Source organism: Molothrus ater, chromosome Z (genome assembly GCF_012460135.2).
Source record: "Molothrus ater isolate BHLD 08-10-18 breed brown headed cowbird chromosome Z, BPBGC_Mater_1.1, whole genome shotgun sequence".
In the NCBI taxonomy this organism is placed as follows: Eukaryota; Metazoa; Chordata; class Aves; order Passeriformes; family Icteridae; genus Molothrus; species Molothrus ater.
In genome coordinates this window covers 472,555-495,289 of record NC_050511.2, presented here as the reverse complement: position 1 = coordinate 495,289, position 22,735 = coordinate 472,555, and the positions used below count along the sequence as shown (strand labels likewise).

General features: G+C 43.1%; 1 protein-coding gene across 2 annotated transcripts; it reads right to left on the bottom strand.

The window, feature by feature from the left end:
* Positions 1-4,093: 4,093 nt before the first annotated feature.
* Positions 4,094-21,666, bottom strand: MALT1 (MALT1 paracaspase). 2 transcript variants are annotated; one of them, XM_036402513.1, is made up of 18 exons: positions 21,515-21,666; positions 20,581-20,747; positions 19,548-19,669; positions 19,013-19,163; positions 18,712-18,890; positions 18,369-18,465; positions 17,707-17,739; positions 16,622-16,648; positions 15,532-15,564; positions 14,472-14,675; positions 13,499-13,528; positions 11,263-11,440; positions 10,035-10,109; positions 9,520-9,647; positions 7,826-7,975; positions 6,948-7,105; positions 6,650-6,775; positions 4,094-5,908 (listed from the first exon to the last, which is right to left on the bottom strand). In XM_036402513.1, exons 1-18 carry the CDS (start codon positions 21,664-21,666, stop codon positions 5,444-5,446), a joined length of 2,475 nt encoding a protein of 824 aa, XP_036258406.1. In that variant the 3' UTR covers positions 4,094-5,443. The 2 variants fall into 2 exon arrangements, with proteins under 2 accessions (XP_036258406.1, XP_036258408.1); XM_036402515.1 differs by lacking the exon at positions 13,499-13,528.
* Between the last annotated feature and the right edge of the window lie 1,069 nt (positions 21,667-22,735).

Here is a 22,735-nt window from a genome sequence, read left to right as displayed (position 1 = left end):
GGCAGATGGAGTTTAACAGGAACTATTCCATCAACAGATGCTACTACCACTGAGTTCTCTTTGCTCAGTCTGGGAATGAACTGATGGGCAAGGCAAGAAAACATGTTTTCTTACAGAGACACCATCTGCCAGCTTGAGAAGCTGCTGTCACCAGTGACTCAGGATAACTCATATAAGGAAAAACATTATTAATACCATTCTCAAGACAGCCCTGTTATTAACTACACGTTGACTGTATTGTAACTATTGTCTAGCATCAAGACTATAGCAATAAGAAAGTACTTAACTAATTAGTCTAAAAGGAAAATAACTGTAAACAAAATTACTTGAGAAAGGGCAGTTATTTATCTTGGGAACCTTTAGGTAACAAACCTGGGTTTAATCCTTCTTTGCTATCATATTCTGTTAAGAATTGTTGTATGATATCAGACAGAACTTTTCCAATTGTGGAAACTTACAGTTTCCACAAAACACAACAAAAAAAAGGTTTTTGTTTATCGGAGCTTATAAAGAAAAGAAGGGATTATTGGACTGCCAGCAGCAGAGATGAGGAGTTCCCATGGATTGTTTTATAGAACAGGATGATGGGAGGTGTAGAGGTGTCCCAGCACATGCAGGGTACTAAGGGCCTGCTGAGCACGTGGCTCTTCTCATCAGATCAGAAAAAGAAAAAATATGCTGATGGCAAGGTAACACCAGAGTGGAGGGTAAAACACCTAATTCCAAGTAAAACTCACTCCAGCTGGCAAGTGGCTTGCTCCTGTGTATCCCGCCACAGGAAAGCATGTTGTACTCTTGTTAAAACCTGGATTATCCCAGTGCAGACAGCAAGAGAGGAACTAGCAGGGAGGCTCTGCAGTGGTAATGAGTCCCACCTCTGATTTATGTGCTGGGGTGCAGTGAGGTGCAAACAGCTGCAGTTCTCCACCTGCCAGCATGGCTAAACAGCTTGTCATGAAGCACAGCTATTTTCTGATTCAAATAAACCCACTATTTCCACTAAAATAAGGGCTAGTAATCCAATGGGTGTTACAAAATTGTGTTTTCTTGCAGGTGCAACACTGAACCAGAATCTGCAGCAATTTTCTGCATATCCCTGAGGCAGGGATAAATCAAAGCCTACAAAGGTTTGAGAATCAGCAAACTAGTATTTTATAGTGACTCTGTAGCTTAAGACTGTTATGCTTCTTACAGACCAAAAAAATACAGATTTGGTATGTTATGAATATCTCAAAGCAGTCCTGACAAATTTCTGGACCAATCCCGGTCCTGCAAGGCAGGTCTCATGCATACTGCTGGAATTCAGCAGAAGAGGAAAGAGAGGAAAAGAGCTGGCAGGCACAAAGAAGACAGGATGTGAACAGAGAAGGCTCCTGGGACTGCTTTAAACACTTACAGCTCTGAAAAACAGCCCTTTCAGAGGGGAATAATCTGAGCAATTGCCGACAGGCTGCCTGATGGTAACCCACCGAAAAGGTGCTTACCTCTGTAGGTAGGCATTGATATCTTCTTCGTGGTGACTGTTGACAGGACCCAAGGGAATGGCCTGAAGTTGTGGCAGGGGAGGTCTAGGTTAGGTTTAGGTTAGATATTACAAAAAGGTTCTTCCCCCACAGGGTGGTAGGACACTGACCAGGCTCCCCAGGGAATGATCACAGCCCCAAGGCTGCCAGAGCTCCAGGAGCGTTTGGACAATGCTCTCAGGCACAGGGTGTGACTCTTGGGAATGGCCTTGTGCACAGCAAGGAGCTGGACTCCGTGATCCTTGTAGGTCCCTTCCAGCTCAGAGTATTCGGGGAGTCTGTCCTGCCACGCACAGTCAATCCCTCTTCTTACAGGATGTCGGGAAGCAGAGCTGGCGCACATTTAGAGAGATGAAATAAATCATAACCACCACGTTAAGTCATCAGAGAGCCCAGGAAGCATCTGAGAGCTGCTTGATCTTATGTGTAGTGAAGTAATTTGCATAGCAGGTTGAAGACTTTTCATCCTAATTGCAAGTGGCTTTGAAAGCTGGAAGCAGGGTGCCAGCAGATTCTGTCTGAAGAGCAGATGGGGAGGCCTGGTGGCTCCCTCCCACATGCGCTGCAGATGTGGAGGCTGGTCGCTGTGGTAACACACCCCCACAGGGATCCGGGGCTCCTGCTCACTGCCTGCAGCAACAAGCATGGGACACAGCACTTCTCCTCATTAGCTCTTAAAATAAGCCTGCTATGACTAAATTGCTGCAGCCATACCTTAGAAATTACTAACTGCCTAAATGCCACAACATGGAAGTGTCCCCACTCCATTCCTAGACTACTGCAATTACTAAATGATCAATCTTTTAAAAAAACTCAACAAACCAAATTCCCAACCTGCTCTCCTCCACCTGATACTTTAAACCCATCTCCAATTCCCAGCAAAAACCTTGGAGCTCAGAATGCTGCACTCGAAAATGTGAGGAGATCTTACTGTACCTGAACTAAAATTCTGTGCAAGGAAGAAGTAATACTGAAACATACCCACATTACAGTACTGAGGAATCTATGTCAAGGTGAACATAGCCCAGGAGCTTACTGCATGTGAAAGCTGCCAAAGTTACTAATTAGCTGACAGAATGAGGAAAAGTAGTTGATGCATGAACCAAGGCAGTAACTACAGAGACAGCAACGCCAGCCCTGAAATCTGCTGAGTAGTTCCATGGTGCAGATGGTCTTCTGAGCCAGAGGCAGTTTCAGGACTCTCAGGATAACAAGAGCAGTCAGCCTGCACAGCTCTATGGAGGTACAGAAGGTAAATGCACTCCGACCTTACTGCAGTGTGGTGAGGGACAATGGAAGAAGTTTCTTGGCCCTTCTTTTGCCAGAGAAGTCTAAGTTTATATAGATTACCTTAAACCTTCCTTCTAAATGTATTCAACATCCAAACCCAGGTAACAAACACTTGAGTTATACAAAACCATACAGCAGTGCTACAGCAGAGGGCAAAGTAATTTAGCCTACCAGATACTTCAGCAAAAAATAATTATCTCCAAATAACTGCACTGTAGGGAAAAAACAAACCCCTGAGGCTTTGATTTAGAAAGCGTACCACAAGTCAAAGAAAGCGGTAACAACTGCCTAGGTTTAGGCATGTCTTTCAATCCCACCAATTCCACTTAGATTGAAATGTTAATTTATGCCAGTTGAACTCTTAAAGTGCTTTCCTGGAGCTAGGCTGAAGGAAATGGGTGCTGCTTGCACTGAAGAACCAGAGTATTTAATTCTAAACACTAATAATTAAAACAGTTAGAGCACTTCCTAAAGACAGTGCTGCAGTGAGAAAATGCCTTTCCATCACTATTCTCTTTTTAACAAGGGTTCAGACAGATAAAGTTTTCCTCTACACACTCTACTGCCACAGGCAGACTTTTGTCATACAATTTGGACAAGTCTGAGTGATTTAGGTCACTTAGAGAACTCTGTTAAAGGTATTGGCAAAAGCAGGTTTAATGTAAATGTGCAAAAGGGTGATGAGGTTGAATGGCAGGGCTCACTCTGGTAACTGCTACATGGATGATGCACACAGAGGAAAATCTGTCTAGAATCAATGTAGAATGATTTACACAGGCATCATGAATGCCAAAGGCTAAGAGAGGCCCTGCTGCTGAGTCACAGGGTTCAGAGCTGGGCAGGGGTTTACGCCTGAAGAATTTGGCACCACCTAACTGCTGACTATTTAACATCTGTGAAATGATTCCATTCCTATAAGTGCAGCAGGAATTTAATTCTAGATCTAAGATGGCAATATCCATACTATACTGCCCAGAGAGGATTTAAATCAATTCACGCACACACACAAGTACATACATGCATATACAAATATGTCCAAGGATACTTATTAAAGATCAAACGCCTTTGCACCTCTCAAGAGGCAAGGGTTGAGCTTCGAGGAGCAAGGCTATCAGCCGAGGCCCAGATCTATATCTTGAGCTGAAGCTCATGATTCAGATTTCCCCTTCTTTTCTGGAAAGGAAATTCTTTCCTTACATGTTTTGTTTCAATAAAGTTTTGGGCTTTTTCAGCCTGGAAGGCCGTAGAAGAATGTAGCAATTACATATGCACATAGTACATAACTTTATGGACAACAATTTATTACACAGTAAGAAAAATAATAAGCTTTTATACAAACTAGGAAAGTGACAAAGTATTAACTAAGTAGTACACCCCTCGACCATGTCTCAAGCTATAATCTGATTTAGAAGTCAACTGCATAGAATAGTTAATGCAGGCAGATCTCATTCATTAATAGGTATGATGCTACTTAACACCCTGCAGAAGGAAAACAGAAATTCAAGCTCATGTACAGATTACTTCAAGCATGGCTGTCATCCTGGAAATAACTATATCCATGTACCTATATTGACCTTTCAGGACAGAGCAACCTGAAGATCACCAGATTTAGTTAAAGAAGCATTAACATTCCCATCTCAAAAATTTTATGGCCACACCAGGACATTGCCAGACCACCAGATCACAGCACTCTCCACTGCAGATTGAAACTGGCCTGTCTGCCTCCATAACATTCACTTATCTTGTTTTTATGATGAGGATCTTAATTAAAGCAATTCTTCCTCTCAATATTACCGGTACAGGAAAGGCTACTACCCCTGTCAGAAAACTCCCTTTGATTTTAGTTTCCTTACACCCCAATATTTTTTGCATTTTCAAAGCATCAAGACTTTTAATGACCTAATAAACATCACTTTTCTTGAGATTCTTGTTTTAGCCCTCAGCATGTCTGTGAGACTGACCATACAATACCTTGCTTGCTGAGCAGGCACTTGCCCTCATCTTTCCAGTTAGTGTTCTTCCAGAACATGAAGAATCAGGTATCAGATCAGCAAAAATCTTAAGAGTGTTATGTAAAAGAAAAAAAAAATCAAAATAGAAACAATCCACCACAGTATGATTCTGTGACTTTGCTCCCTCTGATAATCTGTGGTTCTCTTAAAAACAAAAGTGATGTCAATTTGCTGGCTCTTCAGGTTTTGGGTTCCTTGTACAGATCTTAGCCCTCTCAGATGCTGCCAGACACTGGACATGTGGCAGTCAGAGAGGAGAATGCAGTCAGAGCTGCTTTCTGGCTACATCCCAGGCACTGGAACATCAGTGACCAATCCTAATGCACGATGGCCAAAGAACAGCATAGGAAACTTGGAGCAGTTCAGACTTTTCTCTGTACCAAACAACAAATAGTAGGTGAAAAAAAATTAGAAAGAATGCATTTTTCATTCCTAAATCTATTGGTCCAGTTTTGTCTCTTAAGGTATGAAAAATTTTCATCACAACCTCATTCCCAGCACCTACTCTAGACTCTCCAGGGCCTTGTCCAGAAGTCTCCAAACTCCACAAGATGGAGAGGCAGTGTGGAAGCCCCTCTGTTCAAGGATACCACTCTGGTCTATCCAAACATATCCCAGCTATTGCTGTTCAGAGAAGCTCAGGCTGTCAGAGAGCAAGAATTCCAGTTCAACAGTATCATCAGTGGTCTCTACTGGTACATTCTGCTTTTCCACAGTGGGTGAGTAATGCTGTACTTCGTGTCTTGGAGCCAACATCCTGGCAGTTCTATTGCAGGAACATGCCTCTGGTTGTGTGATGCTGTTTGAGCAAGCACAGTTTGGATGGTAAACACCTGGAGAGGAAGTGGGTTGGCAATGACTAGGGATGTAGTATTCAGCTGCCTCTGGACTCAATTCTACTGGATTATGAAAAGGATAACCAGGCATGCAACATGTCTGGAGGCAGTTCTGGGTTTTGAATCCAGGGTGAAGCCCTAATTTAGCAATAAGGGGCTTCCCAACATTAATCTTCTTTCTTTCATCCATTGTATCTTCTATTCCTGAATACTCATAGTGCAAACAAACAGTGAAGATTAAATGTTCCTGTAAAAGCAGAAAGAAGGGGAGAGAAAAAGTTATACTTCCTCTGCAAATAAACACTACAGGAAACCCTTGGAGAGGCTCCAGTCTCCTGGAGAAGCAGAGTGACCTCTTTACGAGCTAGAGACACACAATGGGCAGGCCTTGTTTCCTGAGGTCCTCTTTTGGTCACTGCTTGTTCACTGAACAGTCTGTATTTCCAGAAGCACTTGTGTTACCTCAACTGCCAAAAGCACTGAAGAAGAGATGCCAGGCTGTGTCTGGCACAGATGTTCATGACACAAAGATAGAGAGACACTTAGCAGTGCCCCGGTCTGCTGAAGAGAACCTTCCAGAAACTGTGTGCCCAGGAGCACAGGCTGATGATACACAACACTTTCATCTCCTACTAATGACTTTGTAAGAGGCAGCTCTGCTTCAGGACATGTTCCCCCTAAAAAGCATAGGAGCACCCTCAGAGCATGCAATAGGTGATCTGCACAAAAATAACCATCTTGGCCAAGTTCAGCATGGGCCTGGAAAATACAAAGGGCCTTGCACACCAGTTTCAGGATTGCATATGCATCAATTCCCTGCCTTTTACTTTTCAGCCAAAATTAAAGTCACTGAACTGTGTTATTATCCATTCTTTCCCTCCAAAGAACTTACTACACTAACAATACACAGCTCCCTCAACAGAACTGCAAAGCAACATAAATAGTGTCAATTATCTGGGCAAATTCATAATGAACAGTATATACTAACCCTTAGTTTTTGCAGTGAACTCAGCCTAGTGTAGAGGCAGTGTTTGGGAAGGTCCTTTGATACTAAATAGCTTCCAGTTTCCTCAGGAGTTCCTTTATTGGCCTCTTTAGGATCTACATCCAAGTCCTATTGCAAGAAAAAAAAAAACAAACAAAAACTTAATTGCTGATATAGAATTTGTAGTTCATAAAATAGTATTTCTTTCAGTTTGAGAAGTTAGAGCATTTTAGACCCATTTTATTATACAAGATGCAACTTCAGTGAGCAAGACCATGAGACAGCAGCAGGAAGCACTTACGAGTGGGAAGTCTGTGATGTGGGCTCTGCAAGCTGTGATTTCAGGGGGCTTCTTAACTATCTGTGTATAGATTATCATGACATTGGAGAACTCGGCTGCAAACCCCAACTGAATCTGAACACCACACTGGAATTCAAGGGACATACTTTCTGGAAGCTCTGCCAAGAAATAACACATTGTTACAGTCTATATATAAATTAAGCATATGCATTTTTCTTTTTCAATCATTCAACAAACAAGAATTAAGTGCTTGGGATCAAATAAACATCTGCATCTCTGAGAGAGCCTTCCTACATGACAAGTGGTCTTAGAAATGCCATCCCTGACCCTCTGCCCCAACTGTCAAAGAAATTTGAAGATGTACTCCAACAGGTTTAGGTGAAAAAGGTAAAAACAGGTCTTAAACCCCACTGGCCTTCTTAAAAGGCTAGGAAGCCTGGAACTCATCTCAGTCTTATTTTAGCTTTCTTAGTTGTCTGCATTGAAAACTTCTTTTCATCATGCACATTTACTATACAGTTCACCTGGCTATTTCAGGTGATGACTTTAGAAGGAGATCAGTGACATCTTACAAATGTCACTGCTAGACAAGCAGTTCTGTCTAGCAGTGGAGACTGTCCCAGAAGACAGACAACCCATAAGTCTCCCCTCCAGAGTCTGAGAGGTCTTAAATATACTGAATATACATGAATTCTACATGTCACCTTGGTTCATTACTATCTCATGTAGGGGTAAATCCCAACCCAAAACCTTCCAACTGAACATAGTAATGAAAATGTAGCTATAGCCTTGAATTTCTTCCATTTCCACTCAGTAGTGCATGCCCTCCCTCCTCCCATCATGGCAGCAGGATCATCTGAAAGCAGACTGTACTGTACCATGAGCCTTGGCCCACTGCAGGTTCCGTGCCAGGCACTCTGCAGAAGATGTGCTTTGCTGAACAGGATCAGTTAATGCCCTTTTCTCTGACAAGCTGCTGCGGATCTCCAGGGCTTGCTTGCCTTTGGTAAGGGGACACTTGCCCATATCTAAAAACAAGACGCAGAGAGGTTCTTTCAAGATCAATGCTGCTGCAATTCCAACTGAATTAAGTACCTTCCTGCAATGCGTGGTTACTGTGGTTATGGCAGAGCCAGCACATCCATCAAGAGCTGCAGTTTTACAGGCACTCCTTGCTCAGCTCTTCCTTCCTGAAGGCCAAAGCAGCTCTGCAGAGCCCCGAGGGGCTGCATGCAGCCTGGCCAACATTGTCCCCTGTTCCTCAGAGCCAGTCCAAGCAGCATCACAGCTCTGACTGCGTAAGGTCCTAATTAGAGTGGCTAATTTCAAGAATGTGAGTAATGCCGTTAGAGGAGATTATTGTAAAGAACTGGGGGCAAGGGGAATATTTTAGGTTTAGGTACAAGGGTCCAATATTGATTATTTAACAGCATCGCTAATGACCTATGTGTCAGGAGAGAGAACAAAACTTGAAAGTTTGCAGATGATTAAAAACTGAGAGGAGTGGCTGATCCCCCACAAGACTGTACTGCTCTTGGAGGGTCCTGGACAGGCTGTGGAATTGAGCAGAGAGGAATGTCATCAAGTCCAGTAACAGGGAACACCAAGTTCTGCTCCCAAGCAGGAGTAATCCCTTGCAGAGGCCCACGAAGGGCCCTGACTCACTGGGACACAGATCTGCAGGGAAGACCTCTGCAAGGAAGGACCTGCTTGGGGACCTAGTGGCCACCAAGCTGACCATGAGCCAGCACTGCACTCTTGTGGCACAGGCACAGCAAGAACCACGGAGCCAGCAGGCTACAGCCTTTTCCACGAAACACTTAATGGGAACATTCCTCTGGCACTGTCTGCACAGAACCTGCGTACTCCCTGACCCCCAACACCTGGGAATACTCCCAGTGTTTGTCACGCTGCCTGACAAGTCAATCTTTCCCTGCACTCTTGAACAGAACACAAAGCTCTGTGACCTGCAGCTGTCCCAGGCTGCTGAACCCAGGGCAGAGCTGGGCTGATGCACCTGCACACACCAGTCTGACACTGTTCTGTGCTTGGAGCAGGTGTCTGCACAGAAGCAGCATGCTTTCCCTTCACACTTTTCACTTCAGTGCTTCTCCCATCAAAAATACAATCACTGAGCCAGGCAAATTAACACAGTGCACTGCTCTTTTTACTGCACTTAGAGAACAAATCATTATCATTGCTATAGCACCCTGAGGCAAGTAGGATTATGTTAATTGTTTAAATGAACATGCAAACAACTGGAATACCACAAGCAGCTGGCACCACATGACAGAAGAGCAGTTTTGTGGATGGACAATTCAAAGCTCCATGCAGAAAGATACTCAGAACAAATAAGGTTCACTGAAGAGGAAAGTATAAAAGTGAACACTATTAAAGAAGCTGAGCATCAGGAATGTTGTTCATATGCTGCCCAGTAGCACCTGCTAGCTGAACAAAGCACAAGAAGAAAGATTTAATTCGTGTAACACATTCACCATGAGAGGAAAGACACGGAAACAAAGTTGTTTTCAGTAATGCAGACTGACTGTTAGTGCAGTGAGCTGGAGTTCACCTTCTGCAACCTCATCAAGCAGAACAGTGACCTTCTTGTCTTCTAACAAACGGTCCTTCAGGAACTTCATGAAGATTCCATTGGCCAGCCCCAGCTGCTGAATTTCATAAGCTTCTGCTCCTTGGCACCTGTGAGATCATCAGCATCAGTCAAGGAAAAAAACACTGAAAAACCTGCAGGATTAAGAGTAAAATTATACTGGAAATGGGGAAAGAAACCTTACAATTTGAAAACCAAGTTGTGTCCAAGGCCAACCTGCTCTTTGTGCCCCCTTGCAAGCAGCTGATGGAAGTTTCTCTTAAAAATGACATCACAGACTAGATCTGTTCATCAAACTGCTCATATGAGGAGCTTAAATTTCTTATTGATGATTTTAGTTAAGCTCCTGACTACTTCTATTCAGCAGTTTTTGCACTTGAAAAGTGACCAAGGTTACTGGCCCACAGCAGAATTCTGAAAAAGATCAGCTATACAATCTCAGTCATTTCCGTGGCACAGAAGAGTAACTTCCTTACGTTGCATATCCAAAAACAATGTTGGCCGTAACCTTCAAAGCATCCAAGATAAGAATCGTGTCATCGTATTCATTTCTGTAATAAATGGAAACACAAGAAAGTAAAATAGTAATTTGAGAACTCGTAATGGTAACAAAATCAAAACACAAAACAGAGAGAGTTCAGAACCAGTAATTTGTTTCACTCCTCCAAGTCTGTAATGGATCCTGACTGCTCAAATACAAAAGTCAGCACCATCAACACTCTGCCTGAGGGCAGTGTAAAGACAGAGGCACCAGGCATTACCCAGAGAAGGGCAGGCTGTAGTAACCAGTAGAGTTTGGCTGCAATCTCTGCAAAACACAATTCTGATATCCACCCATTTTAGGTTATTTCAAAAATGGCATGTTTTTTAAAACTTTTCCCCACCAAACATGGCGCTGTTAGTACAAGGCTTATGTAGATGGATTTTCTATTTGGACAGCAGATTGTGAAGCTGAATTGGGTCATGGGCATTTCATTAGCAAAGAAGTCTGGAGGCTCCACAGATACTGAAGTGCCAGCAACTTTCTGTTATGAGACATTCCTCAGAGACCAATTGCCAGAAGTGCTGACTGAAGAGCTGATTTCAAGTGCAAGTTCAATTGATCATAGTAGTTTCTCAACATGGAAAGAACACAGTACTTTGTGTAGAAAAATCCCATAAATCAGTTGTTTTTTAACCTCTAAATAAAGATACAACATCCTCAGTATAGAAGCAAAATCCATGGCTCTCAGGAATTCTAAAACAAGCACTTCACTTGAGACCTTCTGCTAAGTTAACATGCCTTTGATCGCAGGGCTTTCCTTCCTCCCTGTAATGAAGAAGATGGATAATGATCCCAGGGCAAAGGGTCCTGTTTCTTCTTTAAGATGCCAAATTTTACTTTTATCTGATCAGTCTGTTTTTAATGTCTAAAAAACAGCAGAAGAAATAAATGTCATTGAAATCAGGAGGCAGGTATGTACCCATGGGGACAAAGTCTAACCACCAGGTTCACATCTCTATCCAAGGCCATGGGCAGAAGTCTCTGGGTGAATCCTACTGATGCTAAAAGCACTCACGTGCAGGCTGTGAATCCTCAGAACCATGGACTTTGCAGTACAGTGAATTTTCAGCCTAAAGACTTCTCATGTGCAGGAGGCCCAGCTTTCTGTGAGGAGCCCAGAGAGCTGAGGGCAGCTCAGCTCCTGGGGGTGCAGGAGGTACCTTTTGCGACACATGTCCAGCAGGAAGACGTTGAGGCCTGTCCGCTTCTCCTGCATCAGCCGCAGGATGTTCTGCACGCACAGGCAGTTTGCTGAGCAGTAGGGGTTTGGGGCATCAACAGGAACCATGAAACTGTTCCCATAGTTTTCATAGCCATGGCCAGCATAGTATAACAAACCTGAATTCAAAAGAGGTGCGACAGTGAGCAGGGCATCAGAGACTTCTGTCCATTTCAAAATGGGTCAAAACCATCATGCACAGCGCTGACTGCGGGCCAGGCAGATCACTGAAGCCACTCCAAGCCACAATTACATCAACTCCACAATACACCAACACAATATATTAAAAGAAGCACAAAAATCACACATGCAAGAGAATCAGTTAGACATCTGCATAAACACACCAAGTTAAATACTCTTAAAATGCTCTAATAGCTATGACCTCTAACAGAGGTAGCCTGTTACGTGTAATTCACAGACAGGAACAAGGAAATGTGCCAACCATAAAACATCTTCTCCACATGTACAATTACAAAGCTCTGAGCAGCACTAAGTCTGCAGCTTATAGACAGAAAAAAAAAATAATGCTGAAGAGTTTGGTACGACTCCAGAGCACATCCTCATTACCGACTACCAACAGCTCATGTTCAGTTGATTGCAGCTATATCTTCTAGTCACAGACTCATGACTCTTCTGGGTCTACTAAACAAACTCTTCACATGCTTATCTACCCAGAAATTATTATCCTGCCATCATGTCCCTCATGTGTCACTGCACAACAGTCTACAACATTTTAAGATTTAGAATCTTCAATAAAACAAGAAAGTTTTTCTCAACCCTGAGAAAGGGAACTGCAAGCTAGGACTTAGACATTCCTTATATGAATAAAAATGTCCAATATTAAAGTAATTTAAATTTGCATGAAGATTAGATCATCTTAGAATCAATAATCTCTACTGCCATAAAATGCAGTTACCAGAGGCTTGTATGATTTAATTGAATTTTCCTATTGCCTATTCCCAGTGCTGGTTTTCCTTAATGATGCTAATTCCACCTTCTAAAAAGAATTTTTATTTACCTAGTCAAAGCAGTCTGTGGGTCAGATCTGCAATTAGAATATAGTGCTCAGCTGAATAAAAGTCAACAGAAATCTGACAATTTATGCTGGCTGGAGATACCATATTCTTATGTTGTTATTCTTACTAACATTTGCTGAAAAATTTAAGTCACTACAACACTGGCAGCAGATTCAGATAAAACCCAAAATAAGCCTCATCCTAACATACTAGCTCATGGAGGTGGGCATGCTAGATGTTTTCACCTTTTCAGTACACGTAGCTACAAGAAATGAAAATATGAGGGCTACCTGAGCCTGGCGAGCTGCAAGAGACCTAAAAATGGTATAAAGTGCAACTGCATAACCTTGTGTCTAGGCCTTAGGCTAAAAAGAAAGTCTTCATGTGATTTCCAGAGCTCAGATCTGGACTTAATCAGGGTTATATTTAAGATTCTATGTATCTGGGCATATAATCTGTAAGTAATTGGACTGACTGACTACATTCCTTTTCTATCCTTGGCAGATGACTGTGCTATGTGCCAAGTACCTGCAACAGTTAATACGTTGAGCTCAAGATCAGAAATAAATCTGCACATACCTGGGGTAAGTGGAGTAAACATATTTGGAGGGCCTCAACAGAGACACACACAACAATTTTAAGTAGGCTCAAGTTCCTCAGAGACGTCAGCATTTAACTGATATCTGCCTCCCTCCCTCCCTCAGTCCCTCTCATTTAAAAAGAAAGCAGCCTAAATATTTTTAGCCTTTCAAACACATGGGTCTGTGCTTTTACCCTGTGTGGAATACAATGTTAATTGCAACCTACATTTAGAACAGCACAGACTAAGACAGCAGAGGAGACAGTCATCATCACTTTGTTTACTACTCCTGCTCTTAAGGACCAGCATCTGAAATGCCACTTTCCTGGCAGTAAGCCAGAATTACACAACCTAGTAAGCATCAGGTTTATATGTAGCAGGGACTAAACAGCAGTAGTCATTATGCCTCTTCTATTTGAAGCTATGCCCACTAGAAAAGGCAATAAATCGTTACCTATTTGTGCACTGACAGCATCTTTTATAGGCTTTAAGCCATTCATAGCCACTATGCAGAAAGAACAAAGTAATCCTTTAAACAGAAGTAGTTATTGCCAAACACCACCAAAAACTGTTCTGCTTACCTTTTGTATCAACTGGCTGGAAAAGTACAACTGCAAAAATATGCCATGTAAGAGCTTTCATATGGTGCTGCTGAGAAATTAATTAAAGCCTTTCAGTACTTTATTTGCTACATTCATGTCCACAATTAGGGAGAAAAATTGAGAAGGTGCAAAAATCTCAAAGCTCACCCAAATAGATAAGCCCATCTATTTCCCAGGGAATAATAAAAGCAAACTGCTCTCAAAAGCCTCATGTTCCTGCCAGACTGAGGCTTCGTGTCAGGCAGGTTTTGGCTCAGATATAAATGCCCAAATGTCAGAGCAGGCAGTTCTGCACAGAGAGAGCATCAGGTAACACATCCGTAAAAAAAATCATGCTAAGAAATAAGCTGACCTTGTGTTCCAAAAAGGGATCAAATAATGTTTTCTCAAAAGGATTTTTACTACAGGAATTCTGCAATCCAATAAATAGGGACCTGGGAAAACATTCTGCTCTCTGTCCTAAATATTTTCAGGAGTTTTCTATACAATCTTAGACAATACAATCTTAGAAAAAAGACAAAATAATGTCAGTCAGCAGAAAACGTAAGAACTTTTCTTACACTCCAAACCAGATCACTCTTGGCTTTTTCCATGCAAGGCTTTTGCTCCATACATCAATTCCATCATGTTCTCCCCTCACTTCTGTCTTGTGTTTTGTGCCCCAAAATCAAATCTAAGCAAGCAAGTACTATCAAACAAAATAAAAGCCTGCACTGCAGTTTTAGGTGTGGTTAAAGAATGAAGCTCAAACATCTGATCTGGTCTAAAAGTAAAGGAACAATAGCATTTTAACCAAAGTCAGGATATGCTGGTGGGTGCCTTTAACTTATTCTTCCGGTTCTACATACATCGTATTTACCCTGAAGGTTGTTTAGCCGAGGCAAATACCAGATGTTTGCTACTCGATACATACAAAATGGACCTACTTCAGAAGGGATTTACATGTCCTTACCATAAACTCCTTCGTCCAGGAGAAGTAAAAATTCATCCACTGCATTTCGCATCTCAGACTCGGTAAGATCCAGCAGAGATACAACTTTGAAATCCAGCTGCCTTAGCAAACTGGTCAATTCATAGACATCTACCATTGGAGCCTTGAGCTGGGGATGATTCCAGTAGCTCATGTTTCCTATTAAGAGAGCCACCTTGTCTGTGGCTGCCAAGACACACAGAGAAAAAAAACACCAGGTCACATTTATATATTCCATGGATTCAACGCCTTTAAATTTAAGGTTTTCCAAAGTGGAAAGGGTATCAATCTCACTTCAGGCACAATATTTTCTCTGATTTTACAAGTCATCCCACATCAACAACACAGCTCAACTGTCTTTTCAGCCTGAAGGAAAAAACTCACCTGCGTGAGAGGGGAAGACTTACATTCCCCCTCCCACTAATGAACCTGAATGAGCCATAAAATTCTGACAGAGGCCAGCAGCCTTTCCATCTGGTTAAGTATCAACAGGACAACATGCCTGACCACTCAAGTCTACAGTGCAAATTTAAGAATGCAATTTAAAAACACAGCAACTATTCTTCATGTGATATGCGCTATCCATCTCTTTATGAGCTTCAGCTCAGGATCAAAGCATCCACAGGACAGAACGGGGAGAGCTGCAAGGACAGCATTTCCTTAGCAGACAGGATAGCAGTGCTTCCTATCACATCATCCCAATAGCACTGGCTCCAAGGGTTCAAGGGAATGCAGGAACACACTGGCTAAGGCAGTGGCTAAGGAATCTGAAGCAGTAAACTGAAACAGCCCCTATGAGAAGCTGCAAACACTTCACAGGGTCACTAAAAACACGGGTGCCCTTGGCACAGTTTACTCCTGAAAGGGCAAACAAGCATTCTAAAAGGACTACACAAATATCCACAGATCTCCCTCCCTGGAGCTCTCTATTTGCCCCATGGGTCTTGCACTGGCAGTGTCAGTAGCAGCAATACTCAGGAGCAGCAAAATCTGCATCCTACATGTCAAATGCAGACAGTCATTTCAGTACAAAACTACTTACCCACAGGTCTGCGACTTGATTCTTCTTGTGGGTCTGTTTGAAATAGAAGAAAAGAGCAGCGAGTCAGTGACTACAGAAAATGAACTGCATCTTCCCCACAGCCACAGTCTAGTAGCACTGCTTTCTCTAACACTTTGCTAGTTTAATGCAAGAAAAAGTCCACTTTGTTTTTGGTGGGGTTTGGGGGTGTTTTGTTGGTATTGTTGTTTTTGTTTAGATGATTTCCTTTACCCTCTTCCAGCAAACAATCCTGACAGGATGTGAATAGCTAATTCTATAGATTAAGAAAGAATAGATGCTGAATCTCACAAACTGCACACTGGCATTTTCAGTGACATCTGACCAGGTCATCCTCTCCAAACAAAATGCAACATGCAAGGTGGAAGACGCTTTGCAGGGATTCCCATCTGAATGGGAAAATTATTTTATTCTGTACTTCACAGAGGGGTGGCAAAGCCAGTGCTGTCCCAAGAGAAACAGTAAGCAGTGTGCCAAAGTGGCTCACCTGGATAACATGACAGAGAAGCCCTTCAGTGGTTGAAACTGAGGCTGGGCAAACAAACGTATTTGATATCTAACCCAGGAAACTATCTTTGGAGTTGAGGTTTTGGGAAAACTGTATCAGGAGTAATCCCCTCTGGAGCTACACTTCTACACTAACCACCTAACAGGCTTCAAATCACATTGGCTGACTCCAACATGACTGGAAGAAATATGCCACTCAACATGAGCGATAGCCAGACACCTCAGATCTTTTTCACTTTAATTATCTGAGAAAGCAGCAATGTGCTAAAACTGAGTGTCCTAAGAAACCCCAGATAATAAAGATAATTCCCTTTGTATCCGTGTATGTATATGTGCAGCCTTGGGCTATTTTACAAACAGCTCCCCTATGATTCTCTATATGCTTCAAGTTCAGTCTCTTGGAACTAGAAAGCTGTGCTGCTCTTAAGGTGATACCAGCTCCTATTCAATTCTCAGTTACAGGTACATCCAAATACTGTAAAGTTCATACTGCAACCCAGCAAGCCTTCAGTGTAACATAAAATGAAGATGCCAAGTTAAAATTTTTTCAAAACTTATCACTTACCTGATTCCTGAAGATCACTTAAATCTTCTGTGAAGGAAAACACCAATAAAATAATAGTTTAAACAAGAAGTAGAAACCCCATTTTATTAGTAAAAACATAAGTGCCATGCCATTATTAAACACAGCTGAACACAGAAAACAAACTACATTTCTAAAATACTTTTGACTTTGCATTTGTGTAAATGAAACCTTTTGTGTTTATTCCACACAAAGAGAAGAGAAAATCCTACAGCAATACATTAAGCTGTGCTAGATAGACACAGCATTGCAGTACAGTAAATGTAAAAACAAAGGGGGGTACAGTTAGGACACCTCAATCCCACAGGCATGCAAGTAGGTTGAGGGGAAAAGGAACAAGGTATCAAAATCATCCCACTGAAGAACAGATGTTTGAAGCGCTGCTGAAAAAGCAACATCCTGAGCAAAAAATCTGATTTTGGGAAGCCATGTGTATTCAGAAAGACTTCAGACACCATCTTCAAACATCCTAAACTACCAGGGGTTTCACCTCTTTATTCTGGACACTGGAAAGCAAGGAAAAGAAAATGAGCATCTCTGAAGCAGCAGTGCTCTCTGGGAGCAGCCTCACACCATTGTACCCAATCCCCTGTGCTGCAGATACTGCAGACTCTGAGATGCTCAGCAGTCCACGGAGGGATGGTACCAACATTTGGGTCACAATACACTTTTCCTCCCTGTTGCAACAATGCAGAGGAGAACAGAAATCATCCTAAGGAAGTTGCTTGAAACACTTCTGCAGACATGGAGCTGGCATTGGAACTAGCCCTAGCCAGCTCTCTAAGATCACCCAGGTTCCTGCCGTATCTCCAGATTTTCTTGCTAGGATGTTGCCTCCTGAGCCCCACCAAAGAAATCTCCAGATCCCTGTTTTTTCTCCTGTGTGATCTAGATCATGGTGTCCAGGCAAAGAAGAGAGAAGCACATGCAGAAGGACTGCTGCATCATCCATCAGTGTTTTAAACCCAGGTTTGCCCAAAAACCCACACATGCCTTTCAGCAACACACTCAACAACCTGTCACTCCCATCACCAATTTTTAAAACTAAAATTAGAGGCTTACATTACCTTCTGTGCACTCCACTGCTACAGCTTTCCTTCCTTGTGTTTTAAGGAGGGGAAAAAATTGGAAGATGAGCTCTCAGTTATGAGAGTTAGCACACAAGGTGGAAGACAAAGGGCACTGTCAAGCTGCTGTGCAATGTGGCTCACTTTACAGCAGTGTAAACTTGCATTGCCCATAACACTGTACAGTAATGATTCCTGAAACTCAGGAGTACTACACTAGGGTATTTCTTAGGTGGTGAGGAAGTCCTCTTCAGTTCACTGCAAATACACAGGCACTGAAATTCATTCATTCTACTTGAAATGAACAATCTCACCTCTCCTGATTGCTGAAGGACTCCATGTAACAGAGTTCGTATCCCCAGCAAGGGTTAAAGTGGTTTTTAGTTGTCAAAAAGCATAAATCAGCTAGCAATCTGCTAACAAGCCACATACGTGCTGGCAGGGCCAAAAAGGGACAGCAATTCTGTGCTGGTTACCATAACACCCCAAAACTCTAAAATGCCATTTGCTGGATGCAAGCACGGGTATTTTAACAAATGGATAAATTAAAAATATAGAAGGCATGTGCTTGTCTTAATACTGAAAGCTTCAAAAATAAATTTTAGTGATGTGGAAGAAATGGACAAAGGAGCTGACCTGTATGAAAGAGAAGAACTCCTTACCTATAATGACTTCTACTTTCTTGCTGTCTTCATCCTCCTGGTCATTGAATACATGACACCAGTATGTTCCTTGATGTCCCACATCCACGTATGTTACCTATGCAAGCATCACCACAATCATCCCAACAGACCTCCAAAAAATGCCTGCATCAGGTATTTAAGCCTTGCATCTAAGCCCCACAGGCAAAAAAGAGATAAAAAACTAAAAGCAGCACTTCCAAGTGAGCACTTCATCAGAAGTTACCAAGGTTCTGGAGAAATTATTTTCTTCAAGGGAACTTTCTGTGGTAAGCTCAAAGTGGTTAACATCAGCTCCCAAGTGTGACCCATTGCAGTAACTTACTGTGTAGACATTTTTGCTCCCATTTGCCAAAGGAAATCCATTTCTGAACCATTGGTAATGAGGAATTGGGTTTCCAACAGCTCCACATTCTAGTACCAAAGCATCCCCCACTGTCAAGTTTTGTGGCTGAGGCTGATTACAAATGCACAACTTGTTTTCAGGCAAACCTGTTAAGAGCCCTTAAAAAAGGAAAAGGAAGTAACAAGAAAAGGAAGTGTGAAACAACCTAAGCACAGCAACAGGGACCCAAGTGCCTTGAGGAAGCAGGAAGGCACTTTCAGAAGGTGTTTGTGCCACTCACCATGAGGCGGATCCTGAAGCTCACAAACTTCAAGGCGCGCCCACCGACTGAACGTGAAAGAAGATTCACTGTTCACTCGGCAGATGTAAAAGCCAGAATCCTTTACACTCACTGGACTCAAAACCAGTTCTGGAGAATTACCGTGCGGAACCTGCATCACAGGTGAACCAAAAATCCTTCAATTTCAATTGGTTTCATCTTAACCAGGATCAAGCATTATAATATTTATTTCCAAGTCCTTAACACCATCCTCAACTCCTTCACTTACTCAAAACTTACTGGTAGGCTGAGACAACTGAACTTACAGCTTCCTTTCTGCCCCATTCCACATTCACAGCCCCCAGGAATGAAGTGGTGTGAACACAAGGAATCATGGTTTTGTTTTAGCATGTTTGTAGGATCATCCAGCATTTCTTAAACTTTATGAGTATATACAGCAATCTTCTCTCATTGTGAGTAAGTCTTAAAAAAAGGACAATCCAAAATCATTATATTTTCACTATTTAAAACCACTGTATTCTCTATGAACTCTTACCTCTCTTTCCTGCTTGAACCACTGGTATTGCACAAACGGGTGTCCTGTTGCCCAGCAGCACAACTTGACAACCTGACCAGAGAGCACTGCTTGAGAGTCTGGCTGTACAACGATCTTTACACCTTTAAGACAGAATTTACACATAGGAAAATTATGAAGAAATACAAGTCCTTAATTTATATTTGCATTTAAATTGCCCTTGGAGCACAGAAGACTTCTGCCATTAAATATACTTGAAAACAATTTGTTTGTACTGTTTATACACATAGTTCCAGTTAGTTATATTACTGTAGGACATTCAAAATTGTCTTCCACTACACAAAATCCATGCTCAAATTGATCAGTACTCAACGGAGCTCATAAAAGATTTAAAGTATATCATTCATGTATTTTAAAGGAAATAATATGTCTCATGGTATCACAGATCCCTTTTTGGAAAGATATTCTCAGTTTTAAATGTTTGCTCACTCCCAACAATTTCTTTTAGCTGTTCAAATTAAGGCCCAGCCTGAGGGAATCAAAGCAGTCAGAGTTTAAGTCCAACAGAGCACATTTTCCTGCTATTCCTTATGCACTCTTATGAGCTGAATCTTTGGTTTCAGCTTTATGCCTCTGAGTCCTGCAGAACACAGGGCTGGGGTTTTCTGCAAAGTCAAATTTTCTACTTCAAAGCTTAACTGCCAGGAGAGCAACTCTAACACCACTCCAACATGATGCAGTTATTTTCTCAACCTAAACCATTCCAGATCTTGCTACAGGATGGTCCCAAAACCAAATCCACTGGAGACCAAAGCCCAGTCAGTAAACTGAATGACAGCACCCAGCCAAGTCCAAGTCTTCAACAACACTGCATGAAGGCTTGGCTCACATTTGACCTCAGAATCAGATCAGCCAATAACCTCGGTAATCATCTGGATTCCAACTACCAGAATCCAAGCACTAAATATGTTTTTGGTTACTTTAGAGGGCTACAACCTTGAGTGTTGCCACTCTAAAATCCAGGGCTGCAGTGAAAGCACAGCCCAGAGCTGACCTGAATGGCTGAGACACCGGAGAGCCTCTGTGTGCTCCAGGGCCTGCAGGGACTCCGCCAGCTCCACCACAGTGCAGCCCCGATCCCCCAGCAGCTTCAGGAGACTCCAGCTGGGACTGCCTTCGGGCTCCAGCACCTGGAGGGAGCACTGCTCCAAGTCCAGAGGGCTGTGGAATAATGGGAGAAAGACACGGCACACACCTTCTCAATACCTTTTTCTCAGAAAGGACCTGGGTAAACAATCACTCGTAGATAAATAAAAAGATTTTTAAAAATAGAGATGGGAAATTCCTAGCTGATTTGGACATATTTGCAGCATTTTCTTCAAGTTTCAGGAGTTCAGAGGTTATTCAGTGACACCTCCACAGACAGAAACTAGTATTAGTGAGCTGGATAGTAAAAGAGATGCATATACCTCACAATGCTCAGCAAATGTATTAAGAAACCTTCTATTTTTCACTTTTAAAGTGTCAGCAGAAAAAGTAGTACAGCACCTTTTATTTCCATAAGCCTAATTCAGAAGCCGTAGAGAGTGAGTCAGACTCTTGACTTCAAAGTACAGGAAACTGATTTTAAAGTTGTGGTAAACAAGCGACTGCTGGAGCCCAGCCTAACACACCGACTGTGCAGTGTAGGTAACTGTGTCTGAAACTTTATGGATTCAACTTTGGTGTCGTTGTCATCACACACTTTCAATCATAGCCGATTCAATCAACACAAATAAAGAAATAATAACAGCTACCTAAAGAGAATACAAGGTTACATATTTCCACTAAAGAGATTCATCAACGTTTCCTCCCTTAAATCACAGTGCCACGCAAACCTGGGGGCGAGATACCTTCACTATGTGGCGATACCTTCCACTTACCGAGCGGACTTTCAGTGTTTTAGGGGATTAGAGAGATAAACGCGCCCCGCCGCCGCCCGCGCTCACCTCAGCCGCACCGTGCCGCGGCTCCCCGCGCGCTGCGCCAGCTCCCGCCAGCCCTTGCCGGGCGCCGCGCGGTCCAGCAGCTCGCTGAGCCTGCGGAGCAGCGGCCCGGCCAGTCGGCTCAGGGGCAGCGGCCCCGCCGCGCCGCTCTCCATGGCTGCTCGCCGGGGCGGTGCTGCCGCCCGGAAGGAAGCGCCGCGTGGGGAGTGCGGGCAGCGCGGGACGGGGCGGTGAGCGGGCTCCGGCTGAGGGGAGCGCGGGGGGGCCCAGCCCTGAGGGGGCACCGCGCCTGAGGGGGCCCAGCCCTGAGGGGGCGTCCCGCCGGACACCGAGAGGGAACAGACGGGGTGCGGTTGTACCTATGTTGAAATGTGAGTGTCGAGTATCCGACTTCAAGGGCGAGACCTCCTGCAGGGTCCCCAGCTGGTACTGAGAAGATCGAACGTGGCTTTAGAGCCGGGCCTGGGGCGTAAACCAGACAAGGCCCACAGGACACTGCGGGCAGGGGTCTGCTTTGAGCAGAAACAGCTTTGTTCAACTGCAACCAGCACGACTATGGACTCTCCTCGTTGTTACAACTTTCTCCAGCCTGCTGCCACTGTTGAAGCACGCAGTGTAAGGCACCTTGCATCCTTAGGGAGGGAGAAGAGGGGCTGCTCGGGAAAAGCCTCCCAAGGAGCTATTCCCATGAGTGATAGTCATCACTGCAAATGGACAGATAATCTGAGGTGAATTCTCACCTCTCTGTTGTCATTATAGTACAAAGGTTCTATTATCATTATAATTATAGTACAAAGGTTTTATTATCATTACAAGGGTTGCATATTGCTAGAGTATCATACCTCCTTGATGTTTCTTGTAGGCAGCTCCTCTAAGCACTGACTCATCCTTACAGTAGCCAACTAACTCCCACTCTCACCAATCCACTCTTTTATAACACTCTTCTTATTGGCTACAGGTGTGGCCTGTTGGCATCAGGCCTGCTCCTAATCTTTAGTAATTAACCCAGCTGCAACTCTTTAGGGGATAAGATTACATTCTGTACCACCTTCATTTACCCATACTGTATCCCCCTACACTCTCTGGTATTGCAGCTTGCTCAAAGTGGACTCGAAGTGCCTAAGAAGGTAATTTTACAAACATTTTTAATCAGCATTCAGGTAGCTCAGAGAGGTGGTAGATGCCCCATCATTAGAGGTGTTCAGGATCAGGTTGGATGGGGCT